The sequence below is a fragment of the Anarhichas minor genome, unplaced genomic scaffold (genome assembly GCF_050575085.1).
Source record: "Anarhichas minor isolate MPS153535 unplaced genomic scaffold, ASM5057508v1 ptg000014l, whole genome shotgun sequence".
Taxonomy (NCBI): domain Eukaryota; kingdom Metazoa; phylum Chordata; class Actinopteri; order Perciformes; family Anarhichadidae; genus Anarhichas; species Anarhichas minor.
This window is the reverse complement of record NW_027466460.1, coordinates 14,342,542-14,360,690: the sequence shown is the minus strand read 5'-3', so window position 1 is coordinate 14,360,690 and position 18,149 is coordinate 14,342,542. Positions and strand designations below refer to the sequence as shown.

The following is an 18,149-nucleotide window of genomic DNA, read 5'->3' as shown; positions in this document are numbered from 1 at the left end:
GCTTCTAGTGAGCAAACATTTAAAATAGTCGTCCTACAACGTTTTACAACAGGTCGTGTCTTCATTTCTCTACTTATTATCTCACAGGACAAACAAAAGAGACATCCTAGAAACTACAGCAAAGATCTTCTCCTACAGAGAGATTCATCCACAGCAGGGAAACACTAAACTTCTTGTCCTGCTGCTGCATCACTTTCTCTTTGTCTTTGTAAAATGTTCAGGCTAAATAACTGTGTTGTTTGCATCACGTTCAGATTTTGCCACTTTCGACCCCTCAAGTTTCTGCATCGCCCGTCTGTCTTGCATTGCCTGGAATCCCACAATGCCTTGCGATGTCCCACAGAACATAAACGGTGAAACTTTGCGCTGCATTCAGTGGTTCTTTGGTGCATTTCTGTTTCATTCACTAGATGGCAGTGAAGACAAAGATTCAATTGTTTACCACTTTGGAGCGTTCACATCAGGCGACTCATGATTTCAGAGCGTTTGAAGGGTTACAAATATTTAGCATGAACATTATAAAACTAAATGCATTAAATTAGAGTTTAATTATTTTGAAGGACAAACTGTGTGAGGAGTAACACTTTAGCCTTTTGTCTCTGTGGGCGGAGGACCAACAACCCTCTGAAACACGAGTCTTGTGAAGTCTATTAATTGATTCAGAACCTCCAGATTCTGACTGGTTGATGATTTTTATGAGTAATTTCCACTTGTTGAGTTATGTTTTCAGTGTCAATCATCACAACTTCTCCAGTCAAAGTCTGATACAAGAAGCTTTTATTGTGAAGCACCAGTCACAGGACTCACAATACATTTGTAATGAAATACAACGTCAGTGTTTAGTGCTCAAGTCAAAGCTAACTCAGACCTTGTGTTCAACAAAGACTTTATTTTGCAGTTTTTATTCAACAATCATATATTTACAGATTTCTTTGACTCATAAGCCGTCTCACCAGTATTCACAAAACAGAACAAAAATGGCCAAAGTGACCAGAAATTAATTAAACCACTTTTCAAACCAAGTAGAAAATGCCACATTCACTTTTTATGTCCAACATTATAATGAGACATACTGTATTCTGTAGACACTATAAGCATGTAATAATCCTTACTCTGAAATTAATCTTCGTGACACAATGAAGGGTTGAAAAGATGAACGTATTAAATAAACGTGTTGCCTTTGTAATGGGATACATATAATGACAATAGAGTAAATCAATCACCACAGTAAATTTGGAATACACTGATACCGTTTTTTTCTTTTTCTTTTCAACAAGTGCCTTTGGGTACTTCTTGATACCGATTACCGATATTAGCACTAAATAATACAATTACATAGCAAGCAATGAATTTAAAGTTATTCTTTATTGTCATCAGATGTTCCTCCCTTTCTGACTGTATCATGATGCTGTTGCTACATTTTCACATTAAACTTTGTGTTTTCCTGATACAAACAGCAGAGTTTGCTGGAGAGAGGTTAATGATTAACCGTGTTAATAATTAGCTTCAGGGCTAACACCCCACACTATCATCAGCAGGTGGCTGGTATGCAAGACATATAAACTTGACTAAAGTCCTGAGGAGTTGTAGCATCGTCACACACGCACACACACACACACACACAAACGTCTCACACACACACACACACACACACACACACACACTTTCTCTCTACAGGACACTGGCTAACGTTACACCAGGCTTGCACTACACTGGTGGAAACCCTGACAGATAATGCCAGACAGACACACAGCTGACAACCTCACCGCTAAACTAATTCATGTGAAGGAGACTTACAGGGAAAGTGGCTGCATGTGTACGAGTACGTGAGCACAGTATCTGTGCATCCCTACTGTTACCAGATTCTGTAGAGAATGAGATGTAGACCACACAGGGTTGAGGCTCAATATGTTCCCCTGAATGAAGTGGGAGAAGTGATTAATTTACTCTGACAGGAGAGATGATCAGAGGTGCAAAGTTTTTACCACCAGGATTAGCACCAGGACTGAAGTATGGGAAGAGTTTCTCAGTGAAGGAGCAGCCAGTGAAGGAGTAGATAAGAGCTGCAGCATCTATGTCATAGAAGGAGACCAGACCCTCCTCATAATCCACAAACACCCCCACCTTCTGAAGCTGAGACTTCAGAGAGAGACTGACTGAAGGGCTAGCAGCAGCTATGTACTCATTACCATTTCTCAAACATATAGTCCAGTAACCATTCTGAGGGCTCAGTGTGATGTTTCCCTTCCTGTTGATCGACTCTCTGGCCACTCCTAAATCCCACTCAGTCTTTCTTTTAACTTGAACCTCAAAGTAAAAATTTTCTGAAGAGAAATTCTGTGTTCCTAAAACACAGGGATTGAGAGAAAATCTCTCTGGATTGTCGGGGAGACATTGCTGTACCTTAGCAGAACGCACATGTTTCCCATCATCAGACAAGATGAGACTGGGATTTGCTGTATCAGGATCAAGAGTCACATCCACTGCAAACGTCTGGACCCTCTTCAGCTCAGCTTCAAGCAGCTTCTTTATCTTTTTACTGAGCGTCTCCTCCAGCTGAACCACAGCTCTCACCACAGTCCCCTCATACGATGAGCGGATGCTGACCTTTGTCCAGTCCTTGGTGGGTGGTGGGTGGTGGATGTTTGAGGACTGAACACTCTGGAGAAGATGGAGGTGGTCTTCAGAGAGTGAGAGCTGAACCACCTCAGTGCTTCTCTTCATCAGCTCAGAGATTTCCTGTTCCAGCTCTTTGATGGAGTCTTCACCCTGTTTCTCTGTTGTGTTGTGCTTCTCTTTGATCGTGTTGATGAGATTGGCCTGGCCTCTCTCTACAGACTCCTTCAGATCAGTGAAGACCTGAACACCTTCTGCTATCTCTCTGTCTGCATCTTCCTCACTGAGGTCGACTGAGTGTTTGATCTCCTGAATCTTCAGTCGTCTCTTCTGGATCATCTGCTGAATTTCAGCCTCTGTCTTCTTCAGCTCGACCTTCTTTCCTTCATATTCTTCTTTCAGAGGAACAAACTCGTGCATCTTATGATCTAAAACGGGACAAAGCGTGCAGACACACATCTGGTCGGTCTTACAGAACAGCTCCAGAGGTTTATCGTGCTTCGTACACATCCTGTCTTCCAGGTTCTCCACAGGGTCGATCAGCTGATGTCTTTTCAGGCCTGACATTGTCAGATGAGGCTCCAGGTGAGTCTCACAGTAGGAGGCCAGACACACCAGGCAGGACTTCAGGGCCTTCAGTTTGGTTCCAGTGCAGACGTCACAGGGAACTTCTCCTGGTTTGGACTCTTGTTGCTCTGAGCTGCTGGTTTTCTGTTGAGCTGACTGTCTGAACTGAGCAACCATCTCAGAGATGAAAGTGTTGACCCTCAAATCCGGTCTTGTGTTGAAAACCTCTTTACACATGGGACACTGGCATCTGTCACTAGTATTCCAGTGTTCAGTAATGCAGTTTTTGCAGAAGTTGTGTCCACATGATGTGGTGACTGGATCAGTGAACACATCCAGACAGATGGAGCACAGGAACTGATCTTCAGATGACAGATAGTTTGCAGCAGCCATATCTACACATAGAGTGGAAGAAAAGAAAAACATTTTATTCAAAATAGAGTTTAATTATTTGTTTAAAAGGGAAACAAGTGTGATTCTTTTTATATCTTTTTACTTGTAAGTAAGCAACCAAGATCAAAGTCGTGCTGACAAGTTCAAGCTTGCTACTCTTGCAAAGCAGCACAGAATAAGTCTAATTTGTGATGAAGAACAGCACTGCTAACACGTTTCCTCTAGCTGCTTCACATTAAGAGCCTCCCGCTGGTTCGCTGGTAGAAAACTTTTAATGTGAAACAACAAGAGGCAATAAAGGAAGCGATCAGTGAACAGTAATAACAGCAGGAAAGTAGCAGTGAGACTAAAGTTCAAACCACAGAGATTCAGCTACAAGTTGCTAAAGTCCTGAGACTGTTCAAAGCTGTTAAAGTGAGTTACTGTATAGTGGGACTGTGGACAAACACACAGAGTTATATTGTGAACAATTGATCAAGTATGAAGTGAAAAGAGTGGAACTTCCTTCCTGAGTAAAGTTACAGTTTTGTGTTAATCCTGGTTGTTGAAAGTGTAAATATGATCAGCTGTACTCACCAGTGTTTGGAAGAGACTCTGCTGTGTTGTTGAGAAAGACCTGATGAAGTCACTTTGACTTTTCTTTGAGAGAAACACAGAGACTTGTCTTTACTGCAGTGTGTCTGACACTCTGACAAACTCTACTTTAGTTTCTGGAGTGTGACGTTGAAGCTCTTCTCTTCACAGTGTAGCTCCGCCTCTTAACTGGTGAGGTTTTGTTTCCTCCCTCTGGTTTACACGGAGTAGTCTGGCTTTTAGCCGACAGTCAGTCATGTGACCCTCATCATATTTGTCCCAGTTGTCTCTCCCATACACACCCCAAAGCCTGTCAAGGACGTAAGTTAAGTACAAGTTGATCCAATGCATATGATTCATATCAGACATCTTGTTGATGTATCTGAACACATCACAAAGGTAAAAATGATTTTATGAAATACAGTGAACCTGCAGGTAGCACATGGTAGGGCTGAAGTTAACATGACACAAAACTAAGTTTGTTGTTTTAAGGTGAGTTATGTGCTTCAACTATCTCTTGGTCTTTAATTTAGTATAAAGGTGATCATCTGGACTCTGACTGTACGTGATGTTTGTTTTTGTGTTTCTGTCGCAGGGCGGAGAAAGCAGAAGGCAGCCAAAGAGAGGGCAGGTATGGCAAAGGTGAGCACAAACCTGTTGTACCACTTCCTGTTATCAGCTGTCAATCAATTCAGATTAGTGAGCTGTATGGTGTGGGGAGGAAACTAAGATTTGAAATAGTCAAATATTACTCAGTGACTCTAAAGTTTTATAAAGTCTTACTTGATGAAATAACAGTCACCATACAATAAATATTATTATTATTATCAGTGACGTTTTGTTTTGTTTCTTTACAAAATCCTCTTTATTAACACTGTGTGCTATATAACTATAATAATAATAATAATATTTGTAGCATAATTGTTAGGCTTTTATTCTGAAGTCAGCACATCTTCAATTCCTGTTTTATTCTGACAGTTTGATGGCAACGGGCATTAAGATGTAGCATTTAAACATACAAATGAAAGAATATGATGATTAATCTACTTTAACAGTCACCCACTATATACTTTTATTTTAAAGAGGACTTCAGTGATCAGCTGGTGGCTTTTATCTGGCTCCTTATTGGATAATGGTGATTGAAGGAGGGTCGCTCCCAGCATGCAGATGAAGTTTAACTGGCTCACAGATCAGAGCTCATTACTGATCACCGTATGATGACTTCCTGTGAGGTCTGACCACAGAGACCCCAAAAAGAAACAGTGAAAACCAGAGAGAAGAGTTTTACTTCCGGTGGCTGACCGTTGTTTGTCCTGCAGCTCCCGGACCTGAAGGACGCTGAGGCGGTGCAGAAGTTCTTCCTGGAGGAGATCCAGCTGGGGGAGGAGCTGCTGGCTCAGGGTAACACCTCCTCACACCAACACCTTCTTTACAGTCACAGTTTGATTTTCACTCGTGTGGTTTTATTGTTTCTCAGTCTTATTCCAGGCAGCAGTGAGTTCTGTCAAAGTCTTTCCTCTGGTCTCTGTGGAGTCCGTCATGGTGTCTTTACACTTTACGTCTGGTCTTTGTGCTTCGCTCCACAGGAGACTATGAGAAAGGTGTGGACCACCTGACCAACGCCATCGCCGTGTGTGGTCAGCCTCAGCAGCTGCTGCAGGTGCTGCAGCAGACTCTGCCTCCGCCCGTCTTCCAGATGCTGCTCACCAAACTGCCCAGCATCAGCCAGGTAGGCCCAACACTTCTCTTTATTCTCCATGTGGATCTCCATGAGTCCTTCTGTTCTCCACACAGAAACAACAACAACAACAGTTTAAAATCACGTGTTATCAATGAAACAAGGAAAGGAAGAAACGAAACAAGCCGGTTTGTGTTCTGCTCCTGTCCTGCAGCGTATTGTGAGTGCACAGAGTCTGAGCGAGGACGATATAGAATGAGGACCAGGAGGAGACAACCCCCAAACCCTCACCCTCCTCTTCCTCCCCTTCCTCTTCCTCACGTGGACCTTCCATGACGACCCTGCCAACGCCTCGGCCTCCATCGCTCCGGCCGACGTCCATCACTTCCTGAAGTGGAATTAGTTTTGTATTCCTGGTTTATCCATGACAGTAGTGTTTTGTTTTGTTACTTAAATTACCCGTTTTGGGGTATTAAGAGTATCTGGATCACAACGGCCAGAGAAACACAAGAGCCCGTCCCCACTTCACCATCATTAGGTCTGTACTCATCAAGTGGACTGGGTGTTAACATGAATCGGCTCCTTCCTTCAGGGTGGTGTAGCACACGTCCTGACGGCATCATGTACCAGCTTTACATCGTCTGACATGTTTGTACCAACCATCTTCATGGTTCTTCTGATATCAGTCGCAGAAAGTTACAGAAACAGGAATCTTCTCTTTGCTCGGATGCGTCACAAAGTATTTATTGTTGTTTTGTTATCAGTCGTCTTTCTGTTCGTTCTCGACTTGGAAACACTTTTGAAAAAGTGATGAAAAGTTTTGTTTTTGTCATTTTAAAGAGGACGACCCTCTTTAGGAAAATAAAAAATGTGAACAAACTCTGAAGTCGTCTTGTGAGTTTATTTTAAATGACATCACGCCTCCTCCAGTTGTTGCTCGTCTCTGTGCACGTGTCATCGATATTTAGAAAGTAGCTTCTAGTGAGCAAACATTTAAAATAGTCGTCCTACAACGTTTTACAACAGGTCGTGTCTTCATTTCTGTACCTATTATCTCACAGGACGAACAAAAGAGACATCCTAGAAACTACAGCAAAGATCTTCTCCTCCAGAGTGATTCATCCTCAGCAGGGAAACACTAAACTTCTTGTCCTGCTGCTGCATCACTTTCTCTTTGTCTTTGTAAAATGTTCAGGCTAAATAACTGTGTTGTTTGCATCACATTCATATTTTGCCACTTTCGACCCCTCAAGTTTCTGCGTCGCCCGTCTGTCTTGCATTGCCTGGAATCCCACAATGCCTTGCGATGTCCCACAGAACATAAACGGTGAAACTTTGCGCTGCATTCAGTGGTTCTTTGGTGCATTTCTGTTTCATTCACTAGATGGCAGTGAAGACAAAGATTCAATTGTTTACCACTTTGGAGCGTTCACATCAGGCGACTCATGATTTCAGAGCGTTTGAAGGGTTACAAATATTTAGCATGAACATTATAAAACTAAATGCATTAAATTAGAGTTTAATTATTTTGAAGGACAAACTGTGTGAGGAGTAACACTTTAGCCTTTTGTCTCTGTGGGCGGAGGACCAACAACCCTCTGAAACACGAGTCTTGTGAAGTCTATTAATTGATTCAGAACCTCCAGATTCTGACTGGTTGATGATTTTTATGAGTAATTTCCACTTGTTGAGTTATGTTTTCAGTGTCAATCATCACAACTTCTCCAGTCAAAGTCTGATACAAGAAGCTTTTATTGTGAAGCAGCAGTCACAGGACTCACAATACATTGTAATGAAATACGTCAGTGTTTAGTGCTCAAGTCAAAGCTAACTCAGACCTTGTGTTCAACAACCACTTTATTTTGCAGTTTTTATTCAACAATCATATATTTACAGATTTCTTTGACTCATAAGCCGTCTCACCAGTATTCACAAAACAGAACAAAAATGGCCAAAGTGACCAGAAATTAATTAAACCACTTTTCAAACCAAGTAGAAAATGCCACATTCACTTTTTATGTCCAACATTATAATGAGACATACTGTATTCTGTAGACACTATAAGCATGTAATAATCCTTACTCTGAAATTAATCTTCGTGACACAATGAAGGGTTGAAAAGATGAACGTATTAAATAAACGTGTTGCCTTTGTAATGGGATACATATAATGACAATAGAGTAAATCAATCACCACAGTAAATTTGGAATACACTGATACCGTTTTTTTCTTTTTCTTTTCAACAAGTGCCTTTGGGTACTTCTTGATACCGATTACCGATATTAGCACTAACTAATACAATTACATAGCAAGCAATGAATTTAAAGTTATGCTTTATTGTCATCAGATGTTCCTCCCTTTCTGACTGTATCATGATGCTGTTGCTACATTTTCACATTAAACTTTGTGTTTTCCTGATACAAACAGCAGAGTTTGCTGTAGAGAGGTTAATGATTAACCGTGTTAATAATTAGCTTCAGGGCTAACACCCCACACTATCATCAGCAGGTGGCTGGTATGCAAGACACATAAACTTGGCTAAAGTCCTGAGGAGTTGTAGCATCGTCACACACACACACACACACACACACACACACACACACACACACACACACACACGTCTCACACACACACACACACACACTTTCTCTCTACAGAACACTCGCTCACGTTACACCAGGCATGCACTACACTGGTGGAAACCCTGACAGATGATGCCAGACAGACACACAGCTGACAACCTCACTGCTAAACTAGTTAATGTGAAGGAGACTTACAGGGAAAGTGGCTGCATGTGTACGAGTACATGAGCACAGTATCTGTGCATCCCTACTGTTACCAGATTCTGTAGAGAATGAGATGTAGACCACACAGGGTTGAGGCTGAATATGTTCCCCTGAATGAAGTGGGAGAAGTGATTAGTTTACTCCGACAGGAGAGATGATCAGAGGTGCAGAGTTTTTAACACCAGGATTAGGACCAGGACTGAAGTATGGGAAGAGATTCTCTTTGAAGGAGCAGCCAGTGAAGGAGTAGATAAGAGCTGCAGCATCTACGTCATAGAAGGAGACCAGACCCTCCTCATAAACCACAAACACCCCCACCTTCTGAGGCTGAGACTTCAGAGAGAGACTGACTGAAGGGTCATCAAGAGCTTCATACTCATTTCCATTTCTCAAACATATGGTCCAAGAACCATTCTGAGGGCTCAGTGAGATTTGTCCCTTCCTGTTGATCGACTCTCTGGCCACTCCTAATTCCCATCCAGACTTTATTTTAACTTGAACCTCGTAGTAAAAGTTTTCTGAAGAGAAACTCTGTGTTCCTAAAACACAGAGAGTAGGAGAAAATCTCTCTGGATTGTTGGGGCGTAATTGCTGTACCTTACCAGTATGCACTTGTTTCCCATCAGCAGACAAGATGAGTTTAAGATTTGCTGTATCAGGATCAAGAGTCACATCCACTGCAAACTTCTGGACCCTCTTCAGCTCAGCTTCAAGCAGCTTCTTTATCTCTTTACTGAGCGTTTCCTCCAGCTGAGCCACAGCTCTTCTCACAGTCCCCTCATATGATGCTGGAGGAACACTGACCTTTGTCCAGTCCTTGCTGGGTGGTGGGTGGTGGATGTTTGAGGACTGAACACTCTGGAGAAGATGGAGGTGGTCTTCAGAGAGTGAGACCTGAACCACCTCAGCGCTTCTCTTCATCAGCTCAGAGATTTCCTGTTCCAGCTCTTTGATGAAAGCTTCGGCCTGTTTCTCTTTTCTTTTCTGCTTCTCTTTGATCGTGTTGATGAGATTGGCCTGGCCTCTCTCAACAGACTCCTTCAGATCAGTGAAGACCTGAACACCTTCTGCTATCTCTCTGTCTGCATCTTCCTCACTGAGGTCGACTGAGTGTTTGATGTCCTGAATCTTCAGTCGTCTCTTCTGGATCATCTGCTGAATTTCAGCCTCTGTCTTCTTCAGCTCGACCTTCTTTCCTTCATATTCTTCTTTCAGAGGAACAAACTCGTGCGTCTTATGATCTAAAACGGGACAAAGCGTGCAAACACACATCTGGTCGGTCTTACAGAACAGCTCCAGAGGTTTATCGTGCTTCGTACACATCCTGTCTTCCAGGTTCTCCACAGGGTCGATCAGCTGATGTCTTTTCAGGCCTGACATTGTCAGATGAGGCTCCAGGTGAGTCTCACAGTAGGAGGCCAGACACACCAGGCAGGACTTCAGGGCCTTCAGTTTGGTTCCAGTGCAGACGTCACAGGGAACTTCTCCTGGTTTGGACTCTTGTTGCTCTGAGCTGCTGGTTTTCTGTTGAGCTGACTGTCTGAACTGATCAACCATCTCAGAGAGTAAAGTGTTGACCCTCAAATCTGGTCTTGTGTTGAAACCCTCTTTACACATGGGACACTGGCATCTGTCACTAGTATTCCAGTGTTCAGTGATGCAGTTTTTGCAGAAGTTGTGTCCACATGATGTGGTGACTGGATCAGTGAACACATCCAGACAGATGGAGCACAGAAACTGATCTTCAGATGACAGATAGTTTGCAGCAGCCATATCTACACAAAGAGTGGAAGAAAAGAAAAACAATTCATTCAAAATAGAGTTTAATTATTTGTTAAAAAAGGAAACAAGTGTGATTCTTTTTATATCTTTTAACTTTTAAGTAAGCAACCAAGATCAAAGTCGTGCTGACAAGCTCAAGTTTGCTACTCTCACAAAGCAGCACAGAATAAGTCTAATTTGTGTTGAAGAACAGCACTGCTAACACGTTTCCTCTAGCTGCTTCACATTAAGAGCCTCCCGCTGGTTCACTGGTGGAAAACTTTTAATGTGAAACAACAAGAGGCAATAAAGGAAGCGATCAGTGAACAGTAATAACAGCAGGAAAGTAGCAGTGAGACTAAAGTTCAAACCACAGAGATTCAGCTACAAGTTGCTAAAGTCCTGAGACTGTTCAAAGCTGTTAAAGTGAGTTACTGTATAGTGGGACTGTGGACAAACACACAGAGTTATATTGTGAACAATTGATCAAGTATGAAGTGAAAAGAGTGGAACTTCCTGCCTGAGTAAAGTTACAGTTTTGTGTTAATCCTGGTTGTTGAAAGTGTAAATATGATCAGCTGTACTCACCAGTGTTTGGAAGAGACTCTGCTGTGTTGTTGAGAAAGACCTGATGAAGTCACTTTGACTTTTCTTTGAGAGAAACACAGAGACTTGTCTTTACTGCAGTGTGTCTGACACTCTGACAAACTTAACTTTCGTTTCTGCAGTGTGACGTTGAAGCTCTTCTCTTCACAGTGTAGCTCCGCCTCTTATCTGGTGAGGTTTTGTTTCCTCCCTCTGGTTTACACGGAGTAGTCTGGCTTTTAGCCGACAGTCAGTCATGTGACCCTCATCATATTTGTCCCAGTTGTCTCTCCCATACACACCCCAAAGCCTGTCAAGGACATAAGTTAAGTACAAGTTGACCCAATGCATATGATTCATATCAGACATCTTGTTGATTTATCTGAGCACATCACAAAGGTGCTTCACATTTCGTTAACGTGAATGTTAACAGGTTTTAAACATGTTAAGATAAGATAACATGTGAACGCAGCATTAATGGAACACTTCAACATTTTAGGAAACATGTTTCTTGACTTTCTACCACAATAACTACCATGAATGTTAAACATGAAGCTACAGACAGGATGTGGTTAGCCTAGCTTAGCATAAAGACTAACAGCAGGGACAAACAGCAGTCTGGTGACTTTTTTTTTAATGCAGCGATTTATGGTGGAAATGTCTTTATGTATGTGGACAACACAAAATGCATACGTCAGGTGACAAATCAAAAATATTAGGCAGCAAGTCTCTCCGGGATTCTGAATTCCTTTCAAATATTTAATGTCATCTCTGCTGAGTCAACACAAATCTCGGGCTTGATTTACTCTTCTGTCCTCTTGTTGTGAGGAAGTAACCTCTTTAAATGTGCATGTGGCTCCTATCCACATCCATGATACATTCACTCATTTTGTGTTTCAGCAACGTTTCCGCTTCCGTTAGAAACTTTCTGCACATTCAAAACATTCCCCACATATCTGTATTCTGATTAGTCGAGAATAAAGTCGTAATGTTGTGACAATGTTGTTATTTAATGAGAATAAAGTCTTAATATTTCAAGAAAAACTTCACTTGCCCCAACAATGATTTGATCGTATCTCATTCAGACGTCTGACGGACAGAGAACCCTGTCGGCTGTAAGATGCTCTTCATCGGAAGTGGAAAACCGAAACTAACTGAAAACTCTTCAGATCGTCAGACATAAATCTCACCATTATTGTCCACACAAATTATAACTGCACCACTTCCGATAAAGTGCAGCTCACAGTTTTTCGGCGGGAAGCATCCTGGAGTAAAGAGACGATGCCAAACAGAGCAAAGCTTTCTATAAGTGAAAGCAGATGCAAAGACAGCGACTTCATTTTCTAATTCTCTAATTATTATTATTATTATTATTATCCTAACGGGGGCCCATCACTACTCCGTCATCGTTGACAGACTATAATTCTTTCTTTTGGTTTCTCTTTAGACGGTAGTCTAGTCCTCACACACTTTCTATTGCTGAGATGTAGATCGGGTATCAGATATGAACAGTCTTTCTGGGCTTGGATTTCTTCTTCAGTCCTTTCTTTTTAATCTTTTTGTTTGGATCCACCATCTCTCCTTTGAAGGAGGTGGAGCTCTTCTGCTGGTTTCCAGAGAACTTCTTTTTAGACTTGAAACCGCCTCCTCTCTCCTGACCCGAGCCCTTCATGGGGCCTTTGCCGGGGCCCTTCATGGGGCCCTTGCCGGTCCTCCCTTTGGTTTCGTTGCTGTCCGTTTTATTCTTCTGCCTCGACGCCCTCCTCACCCGGATGGGTCTGCCCTCCAGTTTGGTGCCTTCCAGTTCCAACGCCAGCTGCACCGAGTCGGCGCTCTTGTTGGAAATTTGGGTTTAGAACTATGTTTTAGGAAATTATAATAGAAGTGTTTAATGATTCATAAATAAGAAATCATAATTAGAAGTGTCTTGGAATACATAATTAGAAGATTCATAATTGTAGAAGTGTTTTAGAATTTGTAGTTACAAGTGATTTGTAGTTAGAAGTGTATCTTAGTAGAATTTGTAGCACCTTTAGCTCTATGCTTGTGAAACTTGTGAAGGTTTTTGCCAAAAGTTGCAAATCTTTATCTTTATATAGAATGTTTACCATAGAAGTGTTAAGCCATAAAAGACAGTCATTGAATGTTTTAAACTGTAAAGAATAGTATGTTGGGAGTAAGGGACAGATAGATTTCTAGACAGGCAATTACAGGTCATACCCGTGCGAGGGTCCTGCGAGGAGGAGGAGCCAACTGGATTTAGCCAATAGGAACTACGGACATTATGGGAGGTTTTTTGAACTATGGAAGGCGGGGGATAAAGAAATTCCGGCCTCTTGCTCCTGTACCACTGGGTGGGTGGTAACGTTATTTGGGGTGAGCAGGTCATATTCGGTGTAACTGTAAAGCATGAGATGTATTAAATGCTTTGTTTATAATTGAAACCGGTTCTCTTTGTGTAAGCGGCTGGATTACATGAGGTTTCCCCACAGTCTAGAGGTTCCTTGAACCTAACACTCTGCAACAGGAAGTACCAAACCGGTACAACACCATTAACTCTCACATAAAACCTGGTACAAAAAACAATAACCACAAGAGAACACAAACCAAAAAAAGAAAAGATCCTTTTGGGTCGTCGTACCTCAAACAGGATGTAACCGAATCCTTTCCCGAATCCAGAGTTCTGGTCTCGCACCAATCGTACGGCCTCCACTGTGCCACACTCCTCAAAGTGCCGCCGAAAAGCCAGTTCGTTTAACTCTAAACACACACACACACACACACAGCAGGTCAACTTCAACGCAAAATGACGAACATCAACACTCGTCAAGATTAAAACAGCGGAGAGACTCACCGAACGAAAGATTCCCCACAAACACGGAGCGTTTGTTTTCGTACTGCAGGACAAGCACAATGTCACCAAATATGTTCCAAAAACTCATGTCAACAGATTTACAGATGAACTGCGATGTGGAGACTCACCGATGAGCCGTTCGTCACTCTGTCCACTCGGATGTGGAAGTCTTTCTCGACCTCCATGCCGTTCCTGTGAGCAGAGACAGACCGAGGGAGAGCTTGTTGTTGTTGGCTGAACGCACACGGCGACTCCATTTGTGGGAATGATTCAATGACTCACCTCTCCAGCGCTTTGGCGACTGTGGCCTCGTCCTCAAACACCACGTAGGCGTTTATGCTTTGCTTTTTTGGATGAGTTTTGCGTCTGTGAAGGAAAATAAAAAATGTGAACAAACTCTGAAGTTGTCTTGTGAGTTCATTTTAAATGAAATCACGCCTCCAGTTGTTGCTCGTCTCTGTGCACGTGTCATCGATATTTAGAAAGTAGCTTCTAGTGAGCAAACATTTAAAATAGTCGTCCTACAACGTTTTACAACAGGTCGTGTCTTCATTTCTGTACCTATTATCTCACAGGACGAACAAAAGAGACATCCTAGAAACTACAGCAAAGATCTTCTCCTACAGAGAGATTCATCCACAGCAGGGAAACACTAAACTTCTTGTCCTGCTGCTGCATCACTTTCTCTTTGTCTTTGTAAAATGTTCAGGCTAAATAACTGTGTTGTTTGCATCACATTCATATTTTGCCACTTTCGACCCCTCAAGTTTCTGCGTCGCCCGTCTGTCTTGCGTTGCCTGGAATCCCACAATGCCTTGCGATGTCCCACAGAACATAAACGGTGAAACTTTGCGCTGCATTCAGTGGTTCTTTGGTGCATTTCTGTTTCATTCACTAGATGGCAGTGAAGACAAAGATTCAATTGTTTACCACTTTGGAGCGTTCACATCAGGCGACTCATGATTTCAGAGCATTTGAAGGGTTACAAATATTTTTGCATGAACATTATAAAACTAAATGCATTAAATTAGAGTTTAATTATTTTGAAGGACAAACTGTGTTAGGAGTAACACTTTAGCCTTTTGTCTCTGTGGGCGGAGGACCAACAACCCTCTGAAACACGAGTCTTGTGAAGTCTATTAATCGATTCAGAACCTCCAGTTTCTGACCGGTTGATGATTTTTATGAGTAATTTCCACTTGTTGAGTTATGTTTTGAGTTTCAATCATCACAACTTTTTCAGTCAAAGTCTGATACAAGAAGCTTTTATTGTGAAGCAGCAGTCACAGGACTCTCAATACATTTGTAATGAAATACAACGTCAGTGTTTAGTGCTCAAGTCAAAGCTAACTCAGACCTTGTGTTCAACAACCACTTTATTTTGCAGTTTTTATTCAACAATCATATATTTACAGATTTATTTGACTCATAAGCCGTCTCACCAGTATTCATCTGTAGACACTATAAGCATGTAATAATCATCACTCTTAAATCAATCTTCATGACACAATGAAATAATAAGCAATATGTTTTTCTGCGGCTGCACATCAGATAGAAAAACAAATACAAATAATCAATATATTTTGCAGTATTTCTTTTGAGTTTTTTGCTAATTTACTCAAACTGCAGCTTGACATATTTGGTGTCTTTAGAAACAATGATTTCTTCTGGAAGTGAAAATAAATGTGTCGGTAGATTAAACAGAACGTGAGTCATGATGCGTTGATCATGACTCACGGGTTGAGGCTGAATATGTTCCCCTGAATGAAGTGGGAGAAGTGATTAGTTTACTCTGACAGGACAGATGATCAAAGGTGCAGCGTTTTTATCAGCACGATAAGGACAGGGACCAAAGTATGGGAAGAGTTTCTCAGTGAAGGAGCAGCCAGTGAAGGAGTAGATAAGAGCTGCAGAATCTACGTCATAGAAGGAGACCAGACCCTCCTCATAATCCACAAACACCCCCACCTTCTGAGGCTGAGACTTCAGAGAGAGACTGACTGCAGGGTCATCAAGAGCTTCATACTTATTTCCATTTCTAAACCATATGGTCCAGTAACCATCCTCAGGACTCAGTGTGATGTTTCCCTTCCTGTTGATCGACTCTCTGGCCACTCCTAAATCCCACGCAGTCATTCTTTTAACTTGAACCTCAAAGTAAAATCTGCCAGAAGAGAAACTCTGTGTTCCTAAAACACAGGCATTAACAGAAAATCTCTCTGGATTGTCGGGGAGTAATTGCTCTACCTTACCAGTATGCACTTGTTTCCCATCAGCAGACAAGATGAGAACAGGATAAGCTGTATCAGGATCAAGAGTCACATCCACTGCAAACTTCTGGACCCTCTTCAGCTCAGCTTTGACCAACTTCTTTATCTTTTTACTGAGCGTCTCCTCCAGCTGAACCACAGCTCTCACTACAGTCGGCTCATATGATTGGCTGATGCTGACCTTTGTCCAGTCCTTGGTGGGTGGTGGATGGTGGATGTTTGAGGACTGAACACTCTGGAGAAGATGGAGGTGGTCTTCAGAGAGTGAGAGCTGAACCACCTCAGTGCTTCTCTTCATCAGCTCAGAGATTTCCTGTTCCAGCTCTTTGATGAAAGCTTCGGCCTGTTTCTCTGTTGTTCTCTGCTTCTCTTTGATCGTGTTGATGAGATTGGCCTGGCCTCTCTCAACAGACTCCTTCAGAGCAGTGAAGACCTGAACACCTTCTGCTATCTCTCTGTCTGCATCTTCCTCACTGAGGTCGACTGAGTGTTTGATCTCCTGAATCTTCAGTCGTCTCTTCTGGATCATCTGCTGAATTTCAGCCTCTGTCTTCTTCAGCTCGACCTTCTTTCCTTCATATTCTTCTTTCAGAGGAACAAATTTGTGCATCGTATGATCTAAAACGGGACAAAGCATGCAGACACATGTCTGGTCGGTCTTACAGAACAGCTCCAGAGGTTTATCGTGCTTCGTACACATCCTGTCTTCCAGGTTCTCCACAGGGTCGATCAGCTGATGTCTTTTCAGGCCTGACATTGTCAGATGAGGCTCCAGGTGAGTCTCACAGTAGGAGACCAGACACACCAGGCAGGACTTCAGGGCCTTCAGTTTGGTTCCAGTGCAGACGTCACAGGGAACTTCTCCTGGTTTGGACTCTTGTTGCTCTGAGCTGCTGGTTTTCTGTTGAGCTGACTGTCTGAACTGATCAACCATCTCAGAGATGAAAGTGTTGACGTGCAGCTCAGGTCTTGAGATGAAAACCTTTTTACACATTGGACACATGTGCTGGTCGTTGGTATTCCAGTGTTCATTAATGCAGTTTTTGCAGAAGTTGTGTCCACATGATGTGGTGACTGGATCAGTGAACACATCCAGACAGATGGAGCACAGAAACTGATCTTCAGATGACAGATAGTTTGCAGCAGACATATCTACACAAAGAGTGGAAGAAAAGAAAAACATTTTATTCAAAATAGAGTTTAATTATTTGTTTAAAAGGGAAACAAGTGTGATTCTTTTTATATCTTTTTACTTGTAAGTAAGCAACCAAGATCAAAGTCGTGCTGACAAGTTCAAGCTTGCTACTCTTGCAAAGCAGCACAGAATAAGTCTAATTTGTGATGAAGAACAGCACTGCTAACACGTTTCCTCTAGCTGCTTCACATTAAGAGCCTCCCGCTGGTTCGCTGGTAGAAAACTTTTAATGTGAAACAACAAGAGGCAATAAAGGAAGCGATCAGTGAACAGTAATAACAGCAGGAAAGTAGCAGTGAGACTAAAGTTCAAACCACAGAGATTCAGCTACAAGTTGCTAAAGTCCTGAGACTGTTCAAAGCTGTTAAAGTGAGTTACTGTATAGTGGGACTGTGGACAAACACACAGAGTTATATTGTGAACAATTGATCAAGTATGAAGTGAAAAGAGTGGAACTTCCTTCCTGAGTAAAGTTACAGTTTTGTGTTAATCCTGGTTGTTGAAAGTGTAAATATGATCAGCTGTACTCACCAGTGTTTGGAAGAGACTCTGCTGTGTTGTTGAGAAAGACCTGATGAAGTCACTTTGACTTTTCTTTGAGAGAAACACAGAGACTTGTCTTTACTGCAGTGTGTCTGACACTCTGACAAACTTATCTTTAGTTTCTGCAGTGTGACGTTGAAGCTCTTATCTTCACAGTGTAGCTTCGCCTCTTAACTGGTGAGGGTTTGTTTCCTCCCTCTGGTTTACATGGAGTAGTCTGGCTTTTAGCCGACAGTCAGTCATGTGACCCTCATCATATTTGTCCCAGTTGTCTCTCCCATACACACCCCAAAGCCTGTCAAGGACATGGTAGGGCTGAAGTTAACAT

The 18,149-nt window shown here is 42.2% G+C and overlaps 5 protein-coding genes across 5 annotated transcripts; 1 reads left to right on the top strand and 4 right to left on the bottom strand.

The window, feature by feature from the left end:
- Positions 1–760: 760 nt before the first annotated feature.
- LOC142949777 (E3 ubiquitin-protein ligase TRIM39-like) lies at positions 761–4,824 on the bottom strand. Its single transcript, XM_076091602.1, has 2 exons — positions 4,153–4,824; positions 761–3,578 (listed from the first exon to the last, which is right to left on the bottom strand). The coding sequence occupies exon 2, from the start codon at positions 3,574–3,576 to the stop codon at positions 1,939–1,941; it is 1,638 nt and encodes a 545-aa protein (XP_075947717.1). The 5' UTR covers positions 3,577–3,578; positions 4,153–4,824; the 3' UTR covers positions 761–1,938.
- On the top strand, positions 4,745–6,709 carry LOC142949778 (mitochondrial import receptor subunit TOM20 homolog). The gene is made up of 4 exons (XM_076091603.1): positions 4,745–4,791; positions 5,469–5,550; positions 5,736–5,878; positions 6,042–6,709. The coding sequence occupies exons 1-4, from the start codon at positions 4,783–4,785 to the stop codon at positions 6,084–6,086; spliced, it is 279 nt and encodes a 92-aa protein (XP_075947718.1). The 5' UTR covers positions 4,745–4,782; the 3' UTR covers positions 6,087–6,709.
- An 852-nt stretch (positions 6,710–7,561) lies between these two features.
- On the bottom strand, positions 7,562–11,275 carry LOC142949799 (E3 ubiquitin-protein ligase TRIM21-like). Its single transcript, XM_076091636.1, has 2 exons — positions 10,963–11,275; positions 7,562–10,388 (listed from the first exon to the last, which is right to left on the bottom strand). Exon 2 carries the CDS (start codon positions 10,384–10,386, stop codon positions 8,746–8,748), a length of 1,641 nt encoding a protein of 546 aa, XP_075947751.1. The 5' UTR covers positions 10,387–10,388; positions 10,963–11,275; the 3' UTR covers positions 7,562–8,745.
- Positions 11,276–11,452: 177 nt separating this feature from the next.
- On the bottom strand, positions 11,453–14,466 carry LOC142949820 (RNA-binding protein 34-like). The gene is made up of 5 exons (XM_076091660.1): positions 14,096–14,466; positions 13,942–14,005; positions 13,814–13,856; positions 13,601–13,719; positions 11,453–12,793 (listed from the first exon to the last, which is right to left on the bottom strand). Exons 2-5 carry the CDS (start codon positions 13,996–13,998, stop codon positions 12,458–12,460), a joined length of 555 nt encoding a protein of 184 aa, XP_075947775.1. The 5' UTR covers positions 13,999–14,005; positions 14,096–14,466; the 3' UTR covers positions 11,453–12,457.
- A 590-nt stretch (positions 14,467–15,056) lies between these two features.
- On the bottom strand, positions 15,057–18,096 carry LOC142949794 (E3 ubiquitin-protein ligase TRIM21-like). Its single transcript, XM_076091631.1, has 2 exons — positions 17,810–18,096; positions 15,057–17,235 (listed from the first exon to the last, which is right to left on the bottom strand). Exon 2 carries the CDS (start codon positions 17,231–17,233, stop codon positions 15,596–15,598), a length of 1,638 nt encoding a protein of 545 aa, XP_075947746.1. The 5' UTR covers positions 17,234–17,235; positions 17,810–18,096; the 3' UTR covers positions 15,057–15,595.
- Positions 18,097–18,149: the final 53 nt, after the last annotated feature.